Genomic DNA, 26224 nt, shown 5'->3' on the forward strand with positions numbered 1-26224 from the left:
GTTTCAGTGCGTAGCGAAGTGCGTAGCAGACAAAAAGCTGTTACTCACAGCTGGCTTCTGGGTGTTTCCTTTTTGAAACCTGCTGTACTCTCTGGGTCAGATGCAGTGAAAGTTACATGCGTGTTACCTCATTCAAATATGATGCACGTGCAGTTTTACAGAGCAAAGACGGTGTTTCATGTCTAATTTTGGTAGGGTACATTGCATGATCTAAATATTTCACTGAATCCCCTAAGAGAGAGGTTGTGGGTGCTGGCGAGGCAGGAAGCACCTTACGCATTGTGCTGATGCTGAAACCACCAGAAACACTGATGCTCATCGGCAGCCAGGAATCAATACGGCCCACCGTGATGTGCTAATGTAGATGTTGTGAGTGTGTCTAGAAGAGCTAATGTTGTTGCTTTACTCTTTTATTGGTTGACAAGTTAATAGCTGTGTTCTCAAACCTAGTAAGTGCCCTAGATAGACAGCATTGTAAAACATACTCACAAAAACAGTTCCAGAGGATAAGCATACCTTTTTTTTGGACAAATTATACGGCAGAGCAACAGAGATCCTTCTTAAAGTAGTCTATCCCACAATGCACTGGACCGAGCTCAAAAAACTAAACAAAGATAGCAAATCATGTGAAAGAATATAAATCAACAAGAATAGTTTAGTGAAATAGAATTAATACAAATTATATCATATTTGTTGTCAACAAAGGAGAAGCTTTAAAGGCCCCCTGCATTTTTCCACCAAATTAAGTTTAATGGTCTAATATTTGAAAATGAAGAAATTAAGACAACAGTAAGTATTAGTATTGAAACTATACAGTTGTACTGTAAAATGAAATTTGTATTATTATATTATTTTTCTTAAATACTCCCATCTTTTCCCCGTCAAAATAAAACCTTGATAGATTATCATTTGAAAATGTAGAAATTAAGAAAACCTTTTTTATTATAATTGCACAGTAATATTATTTGAATTATTATATTATTTAACATAAAATTATCCTTGCAGATTTCTGCTTAAATGAAAGCTTGATGCTTTAACATTGGATAATTAAGAAATTAACACAACTATAAATATTAGAATTGTAATTTTACAGTTTTACTGTAAGATTAATTATGATATTTTTTCTTAATATAGACAGTTTTTTTCTAAAATACTACATTTTACTTTACAGGCATATGTTACAATAGAAATGTTTATTATTTTGTATTTTAATTCCATAATAATAATAATAATAATTAATTTGACAGTATTTTACAGTACTGTTATTTTATAGTCATATCGATATATAAATAAAATGTTTGGCCAAATTATTCAGCCTTACAAATAAGCACCGCAAACCTGGAGCTTTTTATTGCAATTTTATCAGAAACGGTGCATTTAAATTTTTCTTTCCAAATTGTGCAGTCCTACTAACATAAAATAGGTTGTTTTACCAAACATTTGTGAATGCTATGTATTTCTTATGCTTTATGGCCTAATGTTGCAATAATGCAGCAACATCTAAATGTCAAACTCTATTGGCGTCTCCTAAGTTCATTTGTTTGCCACAGTGTTGCTGCTCGATATAAAGCATTCTACAGATCTGGATCTAGTGATTGTCTGTCTGTGGAGGTTTGTATGAAATTTAATGAGTGCTCAGATCGTTGTTGGAGCTCTCAGTGAGGTTACGGCCACGGATCTAACTGAGCTTCTTCCCACATGCTCGGCTTTCTCTGAATGGTCTTATAAGGTTAATTAACGCTCTGTCAAACCAGCTGTCTCTCACTGCTGTTGTCAGTGGGGTATTAAGCGAGCGGCCCTATAGACAACCAGGACGTTTCTGTCCAATTGCAACAGGCGTGCTAAATTTAAGCACTTGTGCAAAGTCAGTGGACATCAGAATCGAGCCTAAGAGATGTTGACTTGCATAAGACTTCAAGTCCTGCGGGAACGTTGTCTAATTAGCAGATTTCTGAAAGTGTGAGTCATCGAAAGTGTGAAGTAGCGTCCATATGACTGATGGTCGAATCGTTTCGGTTTGGTGCAGAGAATCGAAGTTCGAAGCCAATTAACACGTTGAATTTGCATCTAAAGAGAGCATTTGTGTCCTAGTCCTTGTTAAAGTTAGTTTCACTTATTTATTTGGGTTTTTTTTCTGTTCTTTCTGAGCTCTGCTGTTTATAAGCACCATCTGTTGACATGCCATCAAAGAGCGGGCCTAATGAGCGTGTGGAGGGCAGGCACACGGTTTGGCATGCTTGTACACCTTCAGTGTGACCCCGCTGGTGTAGTATTAAACCGGGGTGTGTGTGTGTGTGTGTTAGCCTCATGTTACTCAGCAGAATTCTGGTCAGGAACCGTGAACAGATGTTTAACTCTGGTGGAAATATAAACAAAACTAGTTCTGCTATGCATGGCGTGAGGTGCTTTTTGCGGTGTGTGATGTTTTCATGTCATACGCTACTGTGTCATCCGTTTGCACTACAGTGCATTATAGACTTAGATTGATTAGTTCAGGCTAGGGTGGGGCGATCAAATTAAGCCACATCATGGATATTGCTAAAAATTAAAATGATTTAGTTAAAAATGTGATTAGATTAAAGTTGCTGTTTATAAGTTTATATATCATTAAAATGTTTCCTTTAATATGTAGGTTAATATTACTGTTTGTATATGTATATTATATTAAATTGTTTTAGTTTAAAATATATGTGCAGTCGTGGCCAAAAGTTTTGAGAATTACATAAATATTAGTTTTCAAAAAGTTTGCTGCTAAACTGCTTTTAGATCTTCGTTTCAGTTGTTTCTGTGATGTACTGAAATATAATTACAAGCACTTCATACGTTTCAAAGGCTTTTATCGACAATTACATGACATTTATGCAAAGAGTCAGTATTTGCAGTGGTGGCCCTTCTTTTTCAGGACCGCTGCAATTCGACTGGGCATGCTCTCAATCAACTTCTGGGCCAAATCCTGACTGATAGCAACCCATTCTTTCCTAATAACTTCTTGGAGTTTGTCAGAATTAGTGGGTTTTTGTTTGTCCACCCGCCTCTTGAGGATTGACCACAAGTTCTCAATGGGATTAAGATCTGGGGAGTTTCCAGGCCATGGACCCAAAATTTCAACATTCTGGTCCCCGAGCCACTTAGTTATCACTTTTGCCTTATGGCACGGTGCTCCATCGTGCTGGAAAATGCATTGTTCTTCACCAAACTGTTGTTGGATTGTTGGAAGAAGTTGCTGTTGGAGGGTGTTTTGGTACCATTCTTTATTCATGGCTGTGTTTTTGGGCAGAATTGTGAGTGAGCCCACTCCCTTGGATGAGAAGCAACCCCACACATGAATGGTGTCAGGATGCTTTACTGTTGGCATGACACAGGACTGATGGTAGCGCTCACCTTTTCTTCTCCGAACAAGCCTTTTTCCAGATGCCCCAAACAATCGGAAGGGGCTTCATCGGAGAATATGACTTTGCCCCAGTCCTCAGCAGTCCATTCACTATACTTTCTGCAGAAGATCAATCTGTCCCTGATGTTTTTTTGGAGAGAAGTGGCTTCTTTGCTGCCCTTCTTGACACCAGGCCATCTTCCAGAAGTCTTGACCTCACTGTGCGTGCAGATGCACTCACACCTGCCTGCTGCCATTCCTGAGCAAGCTCTGCACTAGTGGCACTCCGATCCCGCAGCTGAATCCTCTTTAGGAGATGATCCTGGCGCTTGCTGGACTTTCTTGGACGCCCTGAAGCCTTCTTTACAAGAATTGAACCTCTTTCCTTGAAGTTCTTGATGATCCTATAAATTGTTGATTTAGGTGCAATCTTAGTAGCCACAATATCCTTGCCTGTGAAGCCATTTTTATGCAATGCAATTATGGCTGCACGCGTTTCTTTGCAGGTCACCATGGTTAACAATGGAAGAACAATGATTTCAAGCATCACCCTTCTTTTAACATGTCAAGTCTGCCATTCTAACCCAATGACATAATGATCTCCAGCCTTGTGCTCGTCAACATTCTCACCTGAGTTAACAAGACGATTACTGAAATGATCTCAGCAGGTCCTTTAATGACAGCAATGAAATGCAGTGGAGAGGTTTTTTGGGGATTAAGTTAATTTTCATGGCAAAGAAGGACTATGCAATTCATCTGATCACTCTTCATAACATTCTGGAGTGTATGCAAATTGCTATTATAAAAACTTAAGCAGCAACTTTTCCAATTTCCAATAATTATGTAATTCTCAAAACTTTTGGCCACGACTGAAGATTGCTTAAATGTTTTAGTTAAATATGCTTGTAGATTAATGTCTCTATTTACAAATTTATACAAGATGTTTTAGTTAAATATGCCTTTATATTAATACTGCTGTAATATGTTTGTGTTTTATGTATTTATTTATTATATGTTTGTATATCACTACTGTATATATTAGTGTATTTGTGCATATAAATGCTATTCCTTGTTCTTATTTAGTGAAACACTTTTTGGATAAAAATTTTTACATGTATTTTTTTTATTTGACTTTATATTCAGCTTTACCTAGATTGTAAGAATATGAAACCTTTCGAATCTTTTCAGTCAAAAAAAACAAACAAACAAAAAAATGGTAATTTTAAGCCATTCCTAGGCAGGCAAATAATTATATTCAGGTATATATTGAATATGGTCATTTTTGTTCAGCCACCAGCAAACGGCAAGAATTTGGTTTCCGAAGCATCCGTCACAGCAGCATCCCGCTTCATCTCTGGTGCTCCTTCTTCTCTCCCCTCCAGTCAGACACCCTCCTCTTTAGCGTCACAGCTGAGCTATGGTTGCCATGGATTCCTGTGACATCAGCCGGAGCGTGGCGCTCGCTGCAGTCATTTGTTTGCCGTGCGAGAGCAGAAGACGGAGGGAGAGGTCATGATGATGCAGGCCTGTTGCCAGGGCAACTTCACTCCCGTGATTTCTGCTGTCCGCAGATGGGCAGTGGAGGTGCATCGCGCCGAAGTTAAACCTCTCACATGATCTCGGCCGTCTATGTCCATATAGGGCAGCATTTGCTTTCCGTCCATCCACGGAGATGCTAAATTAAGAGTAGAGGCCTGCATGGCTTCAGCAAGACTGGTGAATAATTTGAGGGCAAATCCCAGGCGGTAGAAATCAACTGGAGAGCAGCAAATCTCAGTGGACGCTTCTGGTAGGGTCTAGTCGTTTTTCATTTGAATTAAAGTCATCCATGTGAAATATGTAATTAGCTAGAGTGCACAGGAATCCTGCCAGGCAAAACTTAGCTCCAGTTTTCTGCTCTCCATCACTTACAGTAGTCGCAGCGAGGCCAACCGTGCATTTATCCTGTCTTCATTGTGACCTCTCAGCAGTTTTTGGCCTTTAAAATATATTTGTATTTTGTCATAAATGCTGAGCAAAGTGATTTCTCAGCACAGCAAACCTTTGTTCCTTCGTAAAAGTATTGAATCCAACCTAAATTATCACTGTTATTTTATTATTATTATTACTATAATTAGTCATATTCTATTAAACTGGGTCATTAAAATAAAACATTAGTTTCTATCCTCAAGTTATTGATTATGTTTAGAATCGTAGTTCATCCAGAGTTGACTCAGTCAAGTCTTTTTTTATTTTCTTATTTAAAGCAAATATGAATGTATTTGAACATTTTGAATTTTTACTTGCCTTGCCAAAATTCTACAATTATTAAAAAAAATTTTTTTTGTTTGTTTTGGCCATTTTTACCCAGTTTGACCCATGTTACCTTGTATTCTAATAAATATGGTTGTTCTGACAAAACAATTAAGATGCAGTGCAATTTCACAATTATTGATTACAATTTCAATACCACAGCAAAAAATACAAGTGTAACTAATATAAAACAATTCTTGAAGACAAGTAAACTGCCAGTTATACAATTAGAACAAATAAACACTGTACAAGCAAACAGCAACATAAATGCAAAAGAACAAAAATACTAATTAAATAAACAGTGATTTAGTTTTTTTTTTCAGGAAGATGTAAGAATAGTATTGGGGAAAACCACAGAAGTCAAATAATTGCATAATCTTCATTATATAAATTAAATATAGATTAATCCTTTAAAGCTATAAAAGTTATTTAGTGAAGAGCAGTGAATGGTTTTCTCTTTTTATTTTCTTGTTTGATTTTATATGATTTTATTTTAACGACAGCAGAAGTTTTATTATGCTACTGTAACTTTAAGACCTAATTCACAGAGCTAATATACTAATACACATCTGGTTTTCTCCCAGTTGTTTGCATTCAAGTGGGCACTCTGATATTTTTATGTGTATTTATCAGTTTAAACTAGGCATGTGCAATATCATGATTTTTGATTGTGGATAATAAAAAGTCTCCATGATCTGCTTTTGAAGAAATATTGTATCAGCATTCTATCAGCTGCAGTTCTGCCGCCTCCATCTTAATATACTGTACAAGGCGACATACATTTACATCAGTGTTAACTCAGCGGTAGAGTTACTCTCATGGGACACTGCACTTATTTGTGATCACAAAAGTTAATTATTTGCATGTGCTTTAAAGCTTTTTAATATGTATCTCAGCATGTAAGAAGCGCGCACACTAAAAAACCTGTCAAACAGTGCCTGATTACTGAACTAAGTTATCTTTTGCACTGTCAAAACACACAAGGTTTACATAGAGACTCAGCTGGTTATGTCTAAAATTAAAGTTAACCGTTGAGTGAAAAACGGATGCGTGCAGGTCTAAAAGGGACGGTACTAAATATGCTGTCGACAGTCATTACAAGGATAGTTCACCCAAAAATTTTATTTCTGTCATTATTTGCTCACATGTCGTATCAAACCTGTATTAATTTCAAAATATAAAAAGATATTTTGAAGAATGTGGGTAACAAACAGTTACTAGTCCACATTTGATAGTAGGAAAAATACTGTGGAAGTCACTGGGGACCAGACACTGCTTGGTTACCCACATTCTTCAACATAACATTTATGTTCAGCAGAAGAAAGAAACTCATTCAGGTTTAAAACAACTTGAGAATGAGTAAATTATGGTATAAAAATATAGCACTCTTACAGAACTGACAGACAGATGACAATTATACATTTTGGGGTGATAATAAAACAACAAAACACAGAGAAAAAAAATCATTCACTACTCTTGCCTGAGAAACTTTAAAACAGTTGCTTTAATAGAAATCAATCTGTATAGTTTTTTTTTTCCATTAAATTTCTTGAATGTGTTGTACACCTATTGTACCTGAAAATAAAGCGGTTTATTTTATTTGTATATTATGTGTATTTGTAATGCGTATCTTTGTTCAGATTTTTTAAATAACAAATATATATATATATATATATATATATATATATATATATATATATATATATATATATATATATATACATACACATGACAGACCAAAAGTTTGGACACACCTTCTCATTCAAAGAGTTTTCTTTATTTTCATGACTATCAAAATTGTAGATTCACACGGAAGGCATCAAAACTATGAATTAACACATGTGGAATTATATATGGAATTATATACATAACAAAAAAGTGTGAAACAACTGAAAATATGTCATATTGTAGGTTCTTCAAAGTAGCCACCTTTTGCTTTGATTACTGCTTTGCACACTCTTGGCATTCTCTTGATGAGCTTCAAGAGGTAGTCACCTGAAATGGTCTTCCAACAGTCTTGAAGGAGTTCCCCGAGAGATGCTTAGCACATGTTGGCCCTTTCGCCTTCTGTCTGCGGTCCAGCTCACCCCTAAACCATCTGGATTGGGTTCAGGTCCGGTGACTGTGGAGGCCAGGTCATCTGGCGTAGCACCCCATCACTCTCCTTCTTGGTCAAATAGCCCTTGATGCCTTCAGTGTGACTCTACAATTTTCATAGTCATGAAAATAAAGAAAACTCTTTAAATGAGAAGGTGTGTCCAAACTTTTGGTCTGTACTGTATATAAAACAAAAACAAATAGTGATATATTTTTGCTGTATCACCCGACCCTAGTTTAAGCATGATATTAAGTTATCTTTTGCATCTTCTTGCACTTGAAAATACATGTAAATTCTAAGTCAGTAATAAAAGTATTACATTTAGGTGCATTACTCATCCTGCACAGACATCACAGATTCCTAAAATGATGATTGAATACATGCATCACAGTATCTAAATTGAAATGCATGAGCGAGATCATCATTTCTCTTTACTTTTGTGAGTTCATCTCATAGACTAAAGATCTGAGGTGATGTTAATTTAAAAACATTGCACTGAAAAACTGGTTCTTTAGATAGTGAGTTGTGACCCAGAAACAGGTCTATACTGATAAGTTTGTGGGTAGAGGAAACATTGTATAAGCTTTAAATTTGAAGTTTAGATTAGACAGATGTTGATAGCATGTTGTTAACATGATTTATCACATTGTTAACACTATTTATGTTGCTAGCATGTTTTAAGCATGGTTAACGTTTTAACATGATTAATATTTTGTTAGCAAGTTTTAAGCAAGACTGACATGTAGGGCTGGATCAGAATATTCAAATATTAATTCGGTCAGTTGGCATTCGATTTTCTGTTTTGAGATTCTAATAAACTTTTTTTTTTTTTTGTACACCTGACATCCCATTCGCATTTGAATATAGGTGCTTTTTCTACTATTGACCCGAACGGTTCTAAGGACTGTCAATTTACAAATTACAAAAGTAAATATCAGATAAAAAAAAGGAGTCACAAAAACAGAAATATCTGATCATCGTCCATATCGCTGTGTATATTACACCTGCATTACCAAGGCAATGACTGACACATTTGTATTCCAAAGAGTTTCATTAGAAGTGCCACAGTGAAAGTTTTTTTGTTCGCATTGTGTTAGAATGATTAATATGTTGCCCTGTTTATAGCATGAATGGCATGTTTCAGCTGATTAAGCAAAAAACTATTAAAAAACAACTAAAACCAGCTGATTAATATAAAGAACTGCTTAAAATATTGCAGTTAATTTTCCCCCCTAGAGCGTGCAGTCCTATTAATAAATTTCATGGCATTTTTTTTCTTATACAGTTTTGTTAAAAGTTTTGGTGTTAAATGGCTTGCCATTAAATATTTAATGTAAAAATATTGTTCCTGAAGCAAAACTTGTCGAAAAGCGTCGCTCTAAGGTATCAACGCAATATCGTAGGGAAAGCATTGCAGTATGGTACTGCAGCACAGCCATATGTTATCAAGACCACACTTCTCTGAGGTGTGTGTGTGTGTGTGTGTGTGTGTGAGGGACTGATTGTAGCGGGTGCGGGGCCTGTTGTCATCTGTCAACGCCATAATGAAGTGCTGGCTACTCCACGCTGGGAGGATGAGCAAAAACAGATACCACAGCCCAGTGCTTCTGCTGCCCGTTCCCTCTCCCGCCTGCCATTTGTCTGTCTGTCCCGCCTGCCACCTCCAGCTGCTGACAGCTCACCTCTCTAACAAGAGAACAGCCCTTTTCTTCCTGCTCAGCACGTGTGAGCTCCAGACCTGCGGATCGTCTCCAACGGGCTGCTGCTTCACACGTCTTTCTGTTGAACGTGTCGGTCTGACGTCACTCCTGACAGTGCAGTCTATGAGTTTGACAGTAGGCTGACATTGAGAGAGACGCAGGCCGGCACGGGCCTGTGCTTTTAAAATGGAAATGTATTACCCACCACGTATCCAGTGATTTAGGATGTATTAGAAAACCCTGAAACTAAGAGGACAAGAGTGATCATTTTTTGAGGCATCTCGGGGGCATGCCATTCTCACACCTGTAAAATTCAGAATTGATGGATTAGCATTCCTTCAATTCATGAGTGTGAATTTGATTTGAATTTGCCATGACACACAGGAAGTTGAATTAGAATTGTAATGAGAGGAAGAGGAATTTTCACTAAATTGTAATAAACAGACTTAGTTACACAGGTAACGCATTCTGGGAAGTTAAGTTGGCTATCTATTGTTCTATTGTTGTGTTTCTAACCATCTATGCATCGTTCGTTCATTCGTTTGTTCAATCGTTTTATAGTTCTGTCTAGGGCTGCAACTAATGATTATTTTGATAATCGATTAATCTGACGATTATTTTTTACGATTAATCGGTTTATGTACTTATATTTTAGTTTTTCCCCTTTTTTCCCCAAGTAAATTATTAATAAATGGTCTTTATCCTTCAGCATAGATTTTTAAGAGATTTTAACCATTTTGCACTGTCATATCCTCATCAAAAATATACCTGGAGTTGTTTTATTGTGTTAGTAATCCTTTGTCGAACTCTTCTGCAATCAAAACACTGACCCATACTCTAGCAAATTTCACAAGGAGATTTCAAATAATGTTTTCACCATGGCAGTCCTTAGAGCTCCTAAAGTAGTTTAACATCCCGGACAAAGCTTATTAAGGAATCTTTCAGAACATATTTTCACGAAGAATAAGGATAAAACAGAATAAAATTGCAGTGAATTGTATTTTATTATTTACTGGGAAACAGCTTTATAGCTTTTGCTGTGAAATTGTAAACAATCCTTCGAAAAAAAGTGCCAATGGCATGAAACCTGAATGGAACTCACAATTTAAAGTTAAATCCATCAGAAGGTTGTCCAGAAAAAAAATCGGACACACACAAAAAACCTGCTGTGTGAAAAAGAGCAGTGAATACTTAGAAAAAAAGTGCATTTCAAATATCGTTAAACATTTATCTCTCTCATTCAGTCATAATTAGGCTGCACGACTGAATTTTGAACTGGTAAACGACAAACTGATCACAGAACATGTTTGTAAAGCTTTAAATGTTAACTGTTAAAAAGCAATGTTATCAGCTTTTACGACTAAACATTTGTAAAACAACATTGTACTGGAGAATCTGCACAAATGAAAGTCTTAGGGGCCGTTCACAAATCGCGCCTAAAACGCGTGGAAAACGCTAGGTGCACAGCTTTCTCCTTCTTCCAAAGCACTCGCACAGAAGCGCCCCTGAGGCGTCTGCCTTTGCTAAGCAACCATGACGTGCTCTCTCCTTGAAGACGCGGAAATTTCAGCAAAGGATAAATGGATTTGCAGCTCAAAAAATCGCTTGCAGTATCAGAATCAGAATGAGCTTTATTGCCAGGTATGTTCACACATACGAGGAATTTGTTTTCGTGACAGAGCTCCGCAGTGCAACATAACAGCGACAGAACAAAAAACACAATAAGGAATAAAAAATACAAAAAAATACAAATAGGTGGGTAAGGATTGACAATATACAAATTGACAATGTATGGCAGGTATATTAAAAAGAGCATTTATGTATGTACATGTATATTATGTGGAAAAATTGTAACTGTACGCTAAGTATGTGTGTTTGGATAAATAAGTGTATGTGTATATAAATATAAATATAAGTAGTATAGTGTGTTCCATGTATGTACATGTATATTATGTGCAAAAGATTTACGTGTACGCTAAGTATGTGTGTTGGATAAAAAGTGTAGTGTATATAAATATAAATAGTGTAGTGGGTCCCACAGTTATTATCAGCTCTGCTCTGCTACTAAATTTATTTCAAAATGGAAATCCATATACAACTATGATCAGCTGTTCCTTTCATCTTGACTGAGCTTTTAACGTTGTTATGGGAAAGGATGAAGCTGATTGGTTAGTTCTTGTCACATGACCCGCAGTGCGCTTGCGGCATTCAGAAAAGTTGAAATCTTTTTAACTCGATGCGGTGCGGTGTTGTAAATAACGAACTTGAGCGCGCAAAAGACGCGATATGTGAACGTCCCCTTAAACAGTTCAGTAGTGCAGAGTTTACAGGTTACTCTTCTTTTTTGAAGGCTCAAAGTAAAGTACTCCCACATCCCGCTGAATGCTGCAGAGACGCTGTTCGGGAAGCACGTGACATAAAACGAGGCCAGCTATTGGCTATTCGCTACTTCTCCTGCTGTACTGGCTGAGTAAAACCTCCGGTGGCTCATTACTGCCACACTTTGGTCACCGCAGATTTGAAATATGCACGAAATGAGCCGCTTACGGCAAATAAAAGTTATTTAGCAACGAATCGATGACTAAATTAGTTGACAACTATTTTAATAATCGATTTTAATCGATTAAATCGATTCGTTGTTTCAGCTCTAGTTCTGTCATTCTATTGTTGTATATGTATCTATCATTCCATCTGTCATTCTATCATTCTATCTATCGTTCTATCTATTATTCTATCGTTCATCCAAATTCCCAGACAAATGTGTTAAATACATAATTGTAATATAAATAAAAATGGACATATACATTATTATATAAAACATTTTATAAAGAAAAAAATATATATATAACATCAGTTAACATCTGCCACTTAGGATATAAAGAAATACTGACAGTTTCTGCAGTAATATCAATGACACCTTTTCCATCTTTAGTCTTTGTTTCATTCAGTGCCCATGCGGTCATCTCATCTCATGAATACGCTATAATTTTCTTCTGCATCTCTTTAACAAACCTCACCTTAATGAAGGTCTTAAGCAATCGTTGTCAGCTTTTAATCACCTCACTATCATCTTGCTAATGCAGAGTCACTGCTGATGGGATCTGTGTGGCCATCTGCTCTGCAAGTGTGCCAGCTTCACTGGCCTGTCATCATCCATCTTATATTTAAACATAGAGGACGCATAACAATTACATAATTACACCTATATCAATGTCAATTAGTTCAAATATAAATGTAAAAACTGCTGTACAAAATGAAAACGGATGTTTTGCATTGTGTTCTGAATTTTATCTTCACAGTCGGGGCCCAGGACAAACTTCTTCTCCATAGTGGCAATCCCATTGTGGAACTAAGTGGGCCAAATTTGTCCCTGAATGATTCATAAGTTGGTATGCATTTAGCCACCGGATGCTTCCAATTATCTTCATATGACCACCTTCAGTGAGGCAGATATGATGGCATGTGCCACCCTGACTGGCACAGTGGGGCTTCTCCCAGAATTACCAGCTCAGGAGCTGTGCCAAGACTGTACCCTATTTTACAGGTCCGTCTGCTGGCGATCACACTGAGTCTTGGCTTGTCTTACTGACAAAGCTGAAGGTGTGGCATTCCTTGATTGGCCAGCACCAATAGCGCGGAGCGTGTAGTTGACTTCTGTTGGGTTGGAGTCAATTCTGTTTTGGGATAGACACCTTCTATTAACATTGAGCTTCCTAAGGAGGTTTTAAGCTTCCAGCGTAATACTATCAATTAAACTGCACTGACACTATTGGATGAGAACAGAACTGGAACCTGATTGAGCTGGATAATGAATGTAATGTAATGTATCATGCTTACTTTTAGAATGTAACTTTGCAATATCGACTGTTATTTAGCTGAATTGAATCAACATTGAACGCACATGAATGGAATAATTATACTGTTCTCTTCTGTAGTGCTGTTTATAGTTTATTTGAATTTGTTCAGAATTGATGAACTTTGCAACATTGAAAGTTATTGAAAGGAACTGAATAGAATAATGACACTGTTGACTTTTGTGGAACTGCTTGTAGCTGAATTTGTTTGATATTTGATAGATTTGGCAGCATTGACAACTGTAATTGAATTGAGTTGAAACAACAAATTTAAATGGAATTGAGGTGAATAGTGACTTTTATTTTGTCTTTTGTAGAGCCATTTATAGCTCATTTGAACTTGTTTAGATTTGATCAACTTTGCAGCATTGACACAAAGTTACTAACTGAATTGAAACAACAAATTTGAGTCTAATTGAACTGATGAAACTAACTTTTCAACATTGACTTACTCAACTGAATCGAATGAACATTGAACTGAATTGAGCTGTATAATGACACTTTTGCCTTCTGTAGAGCTGTTTATAGCTGAATTGAATTTGTTTCAATCAGAAATGATAGTAGTGCTGGGCGGTAAACCGGTTCATACCGAAAACCGGTGTATATTTTCGATACGATGTTAATTTTGAAAATACCGCCATACCGGTGTATTTAATTACTCAGCGTTCGGAACGAACGTTATGCTTCGCCGCGGCCGCGAGACACTGTTTCAGACGGACCCTTTACAATGTTGCACTTCTAAGCAGCGACTGCGAGGCGTGGTGAGGGTACACAGCAGTGCTCTGGTGTTACGTTATAACGCCTGTTTCACACAGTCCATTCGTATTAACGGATTCCAGCTGCACGAGGTTGTGGTCCGTCAGTGCGTTCAAGGAGCAGTGCTCTGCAGCAGTGCAGCGAGTGTTACCCCCAATTTCCACCAGATGCGTTACGGCTCCGTCACGGCGGCGGAGTCAATAGGTTTCCATTAAAGTCAATGAGTGTATTTCCACTGAATGCGTTACAGCTGCGTTCCGACTCCGGCGATCCGCAGCCCTCCGGACCAGATACGCAGAGCTTCTATTTTTGCCGGATGCCGGAGCGCTCCGCAGCACTACAGGGCAGAGTACGCAGGACAGGAAGTCGAGTGACAAAACAGAACAGCCAGAAACAAAATAAAAGATCCGTTTAATTTTCAAAATAAAATACACCGCGCTCATATTTCCCTACACTACACCTTGAAAACGTCATAATGGGCGGAGACAGGCTTGTTGAAGTTTTAACCCCGTTGACACGATGGATGAAGAAATGAAAAAAGAAAAGAGTTCTATCCTATACTCCTTCGGATGGAAAACTGTTCCTGGTTTGGTAGTTCTGTTTATAGAAACTACATATCGCGCGATCACACCAGAATTCGCGAGATTACATGGGGCATCGTGACGTCAGCTGTCAGGCATGACCGCAGCCATTACGCAACAAATACGGACCTGGTGGGTATTGACGGACGACAGAACACGGAGCTGTCACGCAGCGGAGCCGTTACGCATCTGGTGGAAATCGGGGGTTAACGTACTGAGTCTATTTTTGCTGTGCTGCAGGCGCTGAATTAAAGTGAAAGCGCATTGTTCGCGGGAAAAATGAACATGGATTGACATGGAAACGCAGTCACATGGGTTTTTGGCTAGGTTTAAAACAAGAAAAAGAGCACTTTTAGATAAACAAGGAAAACAATATATATGTTCTCTTTTATGGAAGCAGAAAAACAAAGTTCATTAAGACCCGTGGGATTGCTTGTGATAAAGATTTAAATGCATAATGCACGAGACTGTTTCTGTCTGTGGTGTTTTGATTTTAAATATTTTAACAAGAAAAGTAGGCTAATTATCGTGTTTAAATGTTTTGCCGCTTACTTGAGCAGCTTATTATACAAACCTAGAAGTAAAATGCATGAATAATGCGTTGTTTATATTTATTGAGTTTAAACTAATGACTATAAGAAAGACTTACGATGCTGGGAAAAAAATAAATATATATATGTATATATATGTGTGTATATATATATATATATATATATATATATATATATATATATATATACATATATATATAATTATTATTTTTTTTTTTTACATGATATAAAATCAAAACAATGAACAAATGTTGTGTTTGTGGACTAAACAGACGCGGATCAGTAGCGGACTGCAAACACATCCTGTGTGAAAGCACAATGATTCCGTGCTGCGGACTGCATATGCACTGCAGGCAGATTATGCATATATAATATCCATTTTATGCAAGTGCTGTCGTGCTAAAATTGTCGCCAAAGGCGGCAACACGAGCAGTTTGCTCCAGCACCTTAGCCGAAAGCACTTCTTGGAATATCAACCAGCAGAAAATGCATTGTACACCTGATTATGCATGAAAAAAAAAACCGTCATAAACCGGAAAACCGGTATAATTTTGAAAAAAAAAAAACGGTATATACATTTTTGGTCAAACCGCCCAGCACTAATTGATAGATTTTACAACATCGTTATTGAATTGAAATGACACGTTTAAATGACTGTGACATCGACACTCATTTACCTGAATTGAATTAATATTGAACACACTTAAGTTGAATAACAACTCTATTGTATTCTGTACAGTGACTTATGGCTGAGATAAACTCGTTTCATAATTGATTAACTTAATTGACAGTTATTGAACTGAATTGAAACAACACAATGATAATGACACCAACTTTGCAGCATTGACACTCATTCATCTGAATTAAATCAACATTGAACTGACTCGAGCTGAATATAAACACAATTGACCCATTGGTACGTCCTGCCCCCTTAATTACGGTTGCGAACCGGACAAACAAACGGAGCTGCTGACTGTCTTACAATGACATCTGTCAGTGTGAAAACCTCATCCCTATATCTTTTTGATAAAATTCGGACATAGAAGGACCACCTTTCAGGTGGGACTTAAATATGCCATGGAGGGCTATATAAAAGATTTTAAAATAAATATTATGGGTATTAATTTATAAGCGAGGGATCACAGATCACAGTGCAAGAGGGAGAAACTGTTATTCGACTATTATCATTTGCAGAGGTGCTTTTATGAGTGAAATATAATTGGTTTCATAATTTGTGAATTCTACAACATTTTCCTTCGTATTAATTGAAGCTGCTTGGAAAGTACCTGCATTGTATAAAGAGATTTATACAAAAAAGTGACTTGACTTCATTATAATAATGGTCCATTTGTAAGTCTGTGAACCCTTATCCCAGACCTTTCCCTCCCTGCAGAAAAAGAGTCGTGAAGAGAGCGAAGGCGAGGGCAGCGGGGTGGAGATCCTGGAAAACCGACCCTACACAGACGGCCCAGGCGGCTCTGGTCAGTACACCCATAAGGTTTACCACATCGGCCAACACATCCCTAGCTGGTTCCGCTCCATCTTGCCAAAAGCCGCTCTTCGTGTGGAAGAGGAATCCTGGAACGCCTACCCATACACCCGCACACGGTGAGTGTGCTATCTCCTAATATTAAAACCCTCTGGCTCTCTTTCAACAGTACTCCGGAAAAAAAACCCACATCAGCTTTTAACATTCAAGTCAGGTCTTGCTGTTTTGATCTTGAAGTTAACATGGAATCAAAATAGACCCGCCTTTACTTTCTCAAAGCATCTTTTTGGTTTTATAGGGAGTCTTGCATCAAAGCATGTTGAGTTCAGCTCAACTCCCAATGCAATGAGCATATATCAATGAACCTCACTGCAGAGCTGTTGCGTTAATGCATGACACTGATATGATGAAATTACATCAGAGTTAATCTCTCCTCGTCTGTCCTGCAGCTACACGTGTCCTTTCGTCGAAAAGTTCTCAATCGATATTGAGACGTACTACAAGCCGGACACGGGTTGCCAGAATGAAGTCTTCAACATGTCCTCGGCCGAAAGGAGGCAACGGGATATAGGTACTGTTGCACCTTCTTTATTTTTACTCTGCTTAATTCATATATTTGATGCTTTTGACAGTTTTTGAACTGCAAAAGCAAAGCTGAGCATCTTGAGCAGTTGCATTTCCAAGAGGTCCTGTCCTTAGCATGCTTTTTAACACGTGAGCCCTGCTGGCTTGTGAGACTAATCTCAAGCATTCCAGCAGGAAGAGCTCTCGAGTCATGGCTCAGTGTTTAAGATGCAGACAGCGTGCCGCTTCATTGACATAGTACCATGCTGCTGTTGGGTAGCGTGCCGCGGCACGAGCGCCCCGTTGCACTCTGGGACAGGTACTGGAGGCTTTCTGAGCTGAACGCAGACAGAAGCAAGCACTGCAGGGGGAAGCGCCCTGTGAATGCTGTTACATAACTCCATTCCTGACTGACAACATCTACCTTCATGAGTGTGCTGTGGAGACACCCAGAGGCTGTCTGATGACATGGCAGTCTGCAAACAGGAATCAGCCAAAGATCAGAATCCAAATTGTACCTTGCAACTGTGAATAATTTAAGACCTACAAAGTTAGGTTGTCAACACAGTAAAGATTACAGCTCTGAATTAATCGTTCGTCCAATAATGAAAAATTGCTGAATATGTTCTCGCCATCAGGTCATTCAAGCTTTGAAGAAGTTTTTTTCTTCCAACAGGTTTGGAGAAATTGAGCATTACATCAGTGGTTCACTAGATGTAATGGATCCACTGCAGTGAATGGGTGCCGTCAGAATAAGAGTATGAACAGCTGATAAAAACATCACAATAATCCACAAATAATCATCTTGTAAAGCAAATTTTAAAGAATAAAACCTTCAAGGGGTTTTTAATTCCTGTATATACTATTGCTTTCTCTGATGAAAAAGTCATCTCCTCTGAAATAGGAGATTGATTTGCACAGATCAAGCACTGTTTACAAGCAAAAACAGGCCAAAACAGATTTAAACAGGATTTAGATGTGAGAGAACAACAGCCTTTTTTTTACTGGAGGAAGCATTATTATAGATGGACTGGTGTTTTGGACGGAGGAGTTGGTTTAAAGTGAAAAGACTTTTGTGATGGATTTGTTTCTTATAAACATATAGCTTTTCCTTCACAATATGTTAATTAATGGACTGGAGTGGTGTAGATTATTGTGATGTTTTTATCAGCTGTTTGGACTCTCATTCTGACGGCACCCATTCACTGCAGAGAATCCATTGATGAACAAGTGACGTAATGCAAAATTTCTCCAAATGTGTTTCCATGAAGAAACAAACTCAACTACATCTTGGATGGCTTTTGAGTGAGTTCTCAGCAGATTTTTATTTTTGGATGAACTGTTCCTTTAAGGCTTGGCCTTTCACAAAAGACAAGTTGGCAAACAAAGAAGAGTAAAAAGAAATCGATACACTCTACATACAAACAATGCTATTTTCATGTCAGTTTTTATTCCATTTATGGACATAAAAGTAGTGATCTTTTTGCTTTTTTTTTTATGGAACAACTCGATTTCTTATGCCAAAGCTGCTTGAATAAAAAAAAGCTTTATGATGCATAAGACAAACAGATAAACCAGGTTTTACAGCCTCAATGTCCATGTTATTACCTTTCAGAATGTCCTATAAAATCTTCGTGATGAACTGATTTGGTTTGCAATAAAAGACTTAATATGAACCTTTTCACCATTCGTGCCTTGCCCCACCCCCCCCCCCCCCCAAAACCGAATCACTAACAGTATTCTTTCACAGATCCCATTGATATTGTGAATGAATTCATCGCCCCTCACGAGTACCTGGCTGAGGAAGACCCCAAACTCTACAAGTCATATAAAACCCAGCGGGGCCCACTGTCTGACGACTGGATTGCAGAAATCAGTAACAACCCAGGCAAAATGCCCATCATGTGCGCTTACAAGTTATGTAAAGTGGAGTTTCGATACTGGGGCATGCAGTCCAAGATTGAACGCTTCATTCACGATGTGGGTAAGTGTTCAGAAATGTTCAGACGAAATGTTTTAAATGAAATAATAATGCATATTTTCGATAATCCAGTGAATTTATTGTTAACTTGGCACCAGTGTTATTATCAGTGGTGTCCTCTACCATATGTCCACTAGTGTTATTAGCTCTGAGAGGACGTTTGTCTCTCCAATAATTCTATACGAGTCAGCTGATCTGTGAAATGATGCTTGGTAACGTCCTGTTATCGTTGTGCGTGGGTGGGCAGCAGGTGTCAAGCGTTCTGTCAGGAAAAAAGCCCTTAATCATTAACCTGCACTTAATGAAAACGAGATTGATGCAGTGCGGCTACAGTGAAAATCAGCGCTCCAAGAACCGCCTCCTCCTGACTACATCAGGGCAAAATTAATTTCCTTTCCATGTGCCATTCAAGTGCTGCTTAATCTTTTTCATTACTTTGATATCGGCTTGTTTATTGGCTCTTTTCTCTGATAATTTGCGAGTGGACTGTTGCCGTTCCCCATTTACAAAACTCTTTCCCATCTTTGGCTGATTTCCTTTTATTTTCATCAATTTTTCCTCTCGTTGTTTCCTGGCCGCTGTGAAAACAATTTTGTTTGCACGTCTCTTCATTACCAAGTTCAATTATCTGAAAGACTGGTTAACTGCGTCTTTGACACATCTTAATCAGTGGAGGAAATCACACACGGAAATAAGCCAAACCACACATCAACCCTAAATGTGGAGCGAACTCACAGACAGACTCATCAGTGTGAAGCAGGCTTATTATAGTTAACTAAAACTAAAAACAGTACAAAAAACATAAAAAAAGCATCAACTGAAATCAAATCAGCTAAGCATTTAACTTTTCTCATTTTCATTTAGCTGAAGTACTAAAATAACTCAAAAATTTAAATTACATTGAAAAAAATTATAAAAGAATATATTGAAAAGAGAAACTAATAAAAATGACAAAACGCACATAAAATGGCTAAAAAATTAAGCAATGAAAATGGGTGAAAAAAGTAAACAGAAAATATAAAATTAAATGTCATTTAATTTTTTTTACAAATTAACAAAAACTATAATATATTATCAATAGATTTTCATTGGCAAAAGTAAATTGCATTTTATTTGCTTTGTAGCACACAAACAGTCTCTTTGGTTGATAGCAGTATTGAGAAAAGTTAATTTTAAAAGTAACATGTTGCTCATATAAATGCTACTAATTATGTAACTAATTTTTATCACCATCAGTTGTCAGAGGCTCTTTTTTTCTACTCGTAAACCTAGCAACCATGCAGAACAAGTTAGCCTAGGTTTGCAAAACATTCCAGAAATTTTTCTTTGGAATATGCCAGGGATTTTTAGAAATTTTACACCCATTTGCAACCCTATCAACCACATATAAATGCATTAAAAACAATTATGAACACCTTTGCAAAAATGAAGCATAGGAGTGCTGACTTTTGCATGGGCAAACACTAATCACATTATCTTGAGAAGATGTAAAAGTCTACCGTTTTCCCCCCTAAACTACTTTGCATGTAGTGACTGTCTAAACAATTTTGTGACTTTGTGTTATTGTGAGCATTAATCTCATGATATCTTCCCATCAGGGCTGAGGAAGGTGATGGTGCGCGCTCATCGGCAGGCCTGGTGTTGGCAGGACGAGTGGTACGGTCTGACCATGGAGGATATCCGGCAGCTGGAGCTGGAGACGCAGCTGGCTCTGGCACAGAAGATGGCACAGTACAGCTGCAATGAGGAGGGCGGCGAGAACAACGGCGCCGTTACCAGCCCCGAGAAAGAGCACGAAGCCAAGGAGGCCATCAGCTCCATCCAAGCCGAGGGCACGACGAGGACCAAGGGGGACACACTGCAGGCGCGAGGAGAGCTGACCAAGCAGTGGTCCACATCTTCCAGGTCCTCGCGTTCCTCGAAGAGAGGGGGTACGTACACAAAGGCATACTTCAAAAATGAACAATGATCAGTAGACACACACACACACACACACACACACACACACACACACACACACACACATATATATATATATATATATATATACATGAAATGATGAAAACAAGGAGGCCTGTGACTGTCCCATAGACTACCACTTAATTTACACTGTCAAGGTCCAGTAAAGTATGAAAGACATCATCAGAATAGTCCATCTGCCATCAGTGGTTCAACTATAACATTATGAAGCGACGAGAATACTTTTTGTACGTGAATAAAACAAAAATAACGACTTTATTCCACATCAGTGTAGGGCCATTTTTAAGAATATTCGCTGGACACAGGCAGTGCCCGCTCTTCTGTGTCAGCCACGCCACAAAGATAAGTTTTTTACGTATATTTACACTTTGATTTGAATGAAAGCAGTGTATCTGCGCAGCGCGGCTGATACAGAAGAGCATACGTTGCCTGTGTCCAGCTCGTATTCTCCAAAATGGATCCACGATAATGTGGAGAGACACAGAGGAGATAAATCGTTTAATAAAGTCGTTATTTTTGTTTTATTCACATACAAAAAGTATTCTCGTTGCTTCATAACGTTACGGTTGAACCACTGATGGCAGATGGACTATTCTGACGATGCTTTTCATACTTTTCTGGACCTTGACAGTGTATTTTACTCTATCAGTCAATGGGACAGTCACAGGCCCCCTGGTTTTCATCCAAAATATCTTAAATTGTGTTCCGAAAACTAACTAAGCTTTTACGGATATGGAACGACATGGGTGTAAGTGATTAATGACAACATTTTCATTTTGGGGTGGAGTAACCTTTTAAGTTGGTCAAATGTGACAGTTAAGACATGTCATGTTACATAATATTTTTTTATTTCAAATAAATGCTGTTCTTTTGAACTTTCTGAAAAACTTTTTTTTGTTTGTTTTTTTTCACAAAAATAATATGTGCAACTACTTTAATCATCGATAATAATAAGAATTGTTCCTTGAGCAGCAAATCATGTGATCAAGAATCATGTGACACTGAAGACTGGAGTAATGATGCTGAAAATTCAGCTTAGATCACAGGAAAACATTACATTTTGACATTTTCAAATATAAAATTATTTTTAAATTGTAATATTCATAATATTTTGAAATTCCTTTTAATTGTTTATTTTAATATTAACAATTTATTAATGTAATAGTATTACATTCATTTGAGTTATGATGAATTATGTATGTAAATGTATTTATTAAAAGTGTATATGTATATTATTATTCATATATATTATATATGTATATTTTTATGTTTAATTCATTAATAAATTGATAAAATTGTAAAAAAAAAAAAAAAAAAAGAAACATAATGCAAATGGGATTTCTTTTTTTTTTTTCATGCTTTGTGCATTTTTTTCATAATATGTTGAGCAGGAAGTCCTTCACGTCACAGCATTTCTGAATGGCGCATGCAGAGCATCGCCAGAGATTCGGAGGACAGCACTGATGATGAGTTCTTTGACGCTCACGGTAATGCAGGACTGATTCTGAGTTTTAGATGGTGCTCATGGCAATCTGTTATTTACTGAAGTCTCAATCCTTGTTCCTCAGAGGGCTTCTCTGACAGCGAGGAGATATTTGTCAAGGAGATCACCAAATGGAGCTCCAACGATCTGATGGATAAAATCGAGACAGTGGATGCAGAGGAAGCCCAGGGTACGCTGGGATTATCTTCACCCTTCTGACACGCTCTCCGGTTGTAGGGGGGTATTTTGGGCCCCCGAGGCGGGTGATGCAAAGTATTTTTTCCCCATGCTTTGGTTTTGTAATGCATAAGCCGAGTCCGCTGGAAGGAGGTTATTTTCCATTCATCCCCCAGATACAGAGATTTTCACATCTTTAATAGGATTAGCAGTAAAGGAGCCCCATCGACTCTGAGGAGGTTAGGTCTGTGTCAAACAGTGTGAGATTATGGAACACTAATTACACTGAATTCACTGCTCGCCGGACTCACAGGCCACAGAGAGTTTTACACTTAATGAAACCCTTCTTCAAATGAAAGTCTAACACTAGGTTTCTATCAATTAAGATAATAGACTTCTAAAATAATTATTACTTAGCCATTTAGAACTATATTTGATTTTATAATGATTTATAATGATCACTATAATATAATGATGCTTAATTTAGTAATGCAATACTTATATTTAATTTTATAATGCCAATTTAATACTAAATATTATACTATTTACTAGTAATATTACTATATTAAGCAATATAGAAATATATAATTAATTATTATTTAAATGAATTATTAATGTAATATTTATGAATTGAGTTTAAATGCATATCTAATATCAATAAAATTAAGTGTGCATATTTTCTTTTATATGCGTTATTTAAATCCATTACTTATTATTATTAATATTTCTGTACTTTATTAATATTAATAAAATTATTTTATCCATTTGACTTTATTTTGCATTGATCCAGATTAATCTGAGAGAATAAATTAAGCAAAACATAAATTTTAATATCAATTAATAATAAAATATATTAAAGTTTATATATATATATATAAATTCAATTATTTTTACTATTATAATTAGTTCTTTATTTTTTATCAATACTTACATTTTTATTAATATAAATGAAATGATTTTAGTTCTTATGTTTTTTCTTTTTCATCAATACAAATTTTTTTATTTCTTTTTAATCATGATGCATATGTGATAATATTATCCCCCTCACATTAAGCACATTAATTTGATGTTTCTAGGTGACTATCAAGAATCGGGTGGGGAGTTTTCTGGGACCGCCAGCGGGGAGCGGCTCAATGAGGTATATGCATTTTCATACACACTTTCCCATTAAAATAATGGAAATATACTATAAAATAAGTTACATAATACATATTTATGCAACAGTGTCGTACTGTTAATGCAACTGCAGCAGTGTAAAAACGCATTGATCTGTACTCAAGCTAACGGAGCAGAAATTCAACAATAGTCACACTGTGTTTATGCTGATGTAAAACGGGGAAAAAGCATTATGCTGTGTTCACACCAAACGCGAATAGAGCGTCTGGCGCGAATGATTTCAATGTTAAGTCAATGCAAAGGCGCGTTTACGCGCGTCTGGAGGTCTCGCGGCGCGAATGGGGCGTTTTGCGCGGCACGAAAGACGCGAATTCGCCTCATTCGCGCGTCTAGTTCGCGCGAATGACGCGCGAATTGAGCGTTTCACGCGATACGTGCGTTAGGCGCGAATGGTGCTTTTGTGCATTTAAGCGTTTGAGGCGAATTCGCGTCTGCCGCCCGAGTTGAAAAATTTGAACTTTGGCGTCAATTCGCGCCGCGTTAACCAATCAGGAGCCTGCTAGGAGTCACTCCTTCAATAGTATGTTCCTGGAGCCTCCGGTTGTGCAGGAATACCCTTCTCCACTCATTCAACAAGAGGAACGACTGATGTTGTCAGTGAGCAGTCAACCAGAGCTATATTACAAAAGTTAATTTTTCTATAGAGACAGGAATAAAATAAAGGACCTATATATATATATATATATATATATATATATATATATATATATATATATATATATATATATATATATTAATAGGTTAATTGAATAAAGGCCAAAGATAAGAAACGTTTCGTTTTACCCCAAACGAATTATATTTTAACTTGAACCACTAAAGAGACATCAGAGCCAGCGGCAAATGTCAGAGGGTCTAGCCGAGATGAGGCTGCTCTCGGCGGATACTTGAGCTCTGAGCTCCCGCTGATCGCATGGAGCTCATCTCCGAGATCGGCGAAACACATTTTTTAAATAGACGCTGTCATTATAAATAAACCGCATATTTGAGTTTAAAACAACTACATTCTCGCTTGAAATACTTTTAAAACTACATTTCATGACACAATAACAGTATTTTGAAAATTATCCGAATAAAAATGGCGGTTGAAAATGCTGCGTGAATTCAGCTGGCAGAAGCCCCCCCATGACGCGAATTCGCGTCTGTTGTGAAGTTAATTTTATGCGCGAATGAAACGAATTACTCGCGCGAATGATCTCAAAATGGTCAAGCAGCAAACTAGACGCGGTAGACGCGAATTTGACGCTCTATTCGCGTTTGGTGTGAACACAGCATTAGAGATTCACTGAGGCTATGTTATGCAACAGTGATTTCATTTTGCATCAGCGCCACACTATCAGTTAGGGCTGGACGATTATGGCCTAAAATCTAAACCTCGATTAATTGAACATTTTACCTCGATTACGATTAATGAATGAATATTTTGTTTCTGTTTTGTTTTTTTGCCCTCATAGTTCACTGACAAGGTTTGTACTGTAAGCAGGGCCATAGCTGGGGTTAGCAGGGCCCCGGTGAAGGCTGTACCAGTGGGCCCTGTTTGAAAGTGTTTCATTTGTATGTTCGTTCTGTTTATTTGTTTGTGCTATTTACACAGTGTTTAAGTTTTTTCAAGTTTGTAAGTGTCCAGGTACAGAAACTGAATAATTAAATGTAAAATATCACTGTAAAAATTAAACATACAGTCAAAACAAAATTTATTCAGACACCTTCAACATTTCTCACATTATCGGTTTATTTGCTATAGTTTAGAAAATGGTAATAAAATATGACAAGAACTCAGAGTTAAACTGTCAGAACAAATTCATCTTGATAATTTCAGATAACTTTGATTGTAATCCATTACATATCTTTCTATCAAACAAAACTTCATACAACAGTCAATACTTTGTTGGCCAATTACCAAGCAAAGATTAATTGTGTCTGTGGTGTGAAAAGGTTGCATTAGCAATTCCACAAAGGAGAGCTCAGTTCAGTGTTACAGTCTCTGAGACGCGGCTCTCTCTCTGCATGCGCACCGAGCACAGCGCGAGTAACCAGCTGCTCAGTTCAGCTTTTCCGCGTCTTGTGTTTGAATGCTTTAAATTCTTTTGAATGGTTAAATTGGCAAGTGGCAAGGCTTAATAACACGTGAAAATGATACGCTTTCATGACGACACGCAGCAGCGTTCTGTCAAC

General features: G+C 37.4%; 1 protein-coding gene across 8 annotated transcripts in view; it reads left to right on the forward strand.

The window, feature by feature from the left end:
• The window catches only part of LOC132127337 (membrane-associated phosphatidylinositol transfer protein 2-like), a 78711-nt gene that overhangs the window by 22464 nt on the left and 30023 nt on the right, over positions 1-26224 (forward strand). For all 8 annotated transcript variants that reach the window (XM_059539143.1, XM_059539148.1, XM_059539150.1 and 5 more), the window contains exons 3-9: positions 16596-16810; positions 17141-17262; positions 19006-19239; positions 20835-21167; positions 22608-22703; positions 22785-22889; positions 23953-24014. In XM_059539143.1, coding sequence (XP_059395126.1) covers positions 16596-16810; positions 17141-17262; positions 19006-19239; positions 20835-21167; positions 22608-22703; positions 22785-22889; positions 23953-24014 — 1167 coding nt within the window. The remainder of the gene's footprint in view (positions 1-16595; positions 16811-17140; positions 17263-19005; positions 19240-20834; positions 21168-22607; positions 22704-22784; positions 22890-23952; positions 24015-26224) is intronic.

This window comes from Carassius carassius, chromosome 45 (genome assembly GCF_963082965.1).
Source record: "Carassius carassius chromosome 45, fCarCar2.1, whole genome shotgun sequence".
NCBI lineage: Eukaryota > Metazoa > Chordata > Actinopteri > Cypriniformes > Cyprinidae > Carassius > Carassius carassius.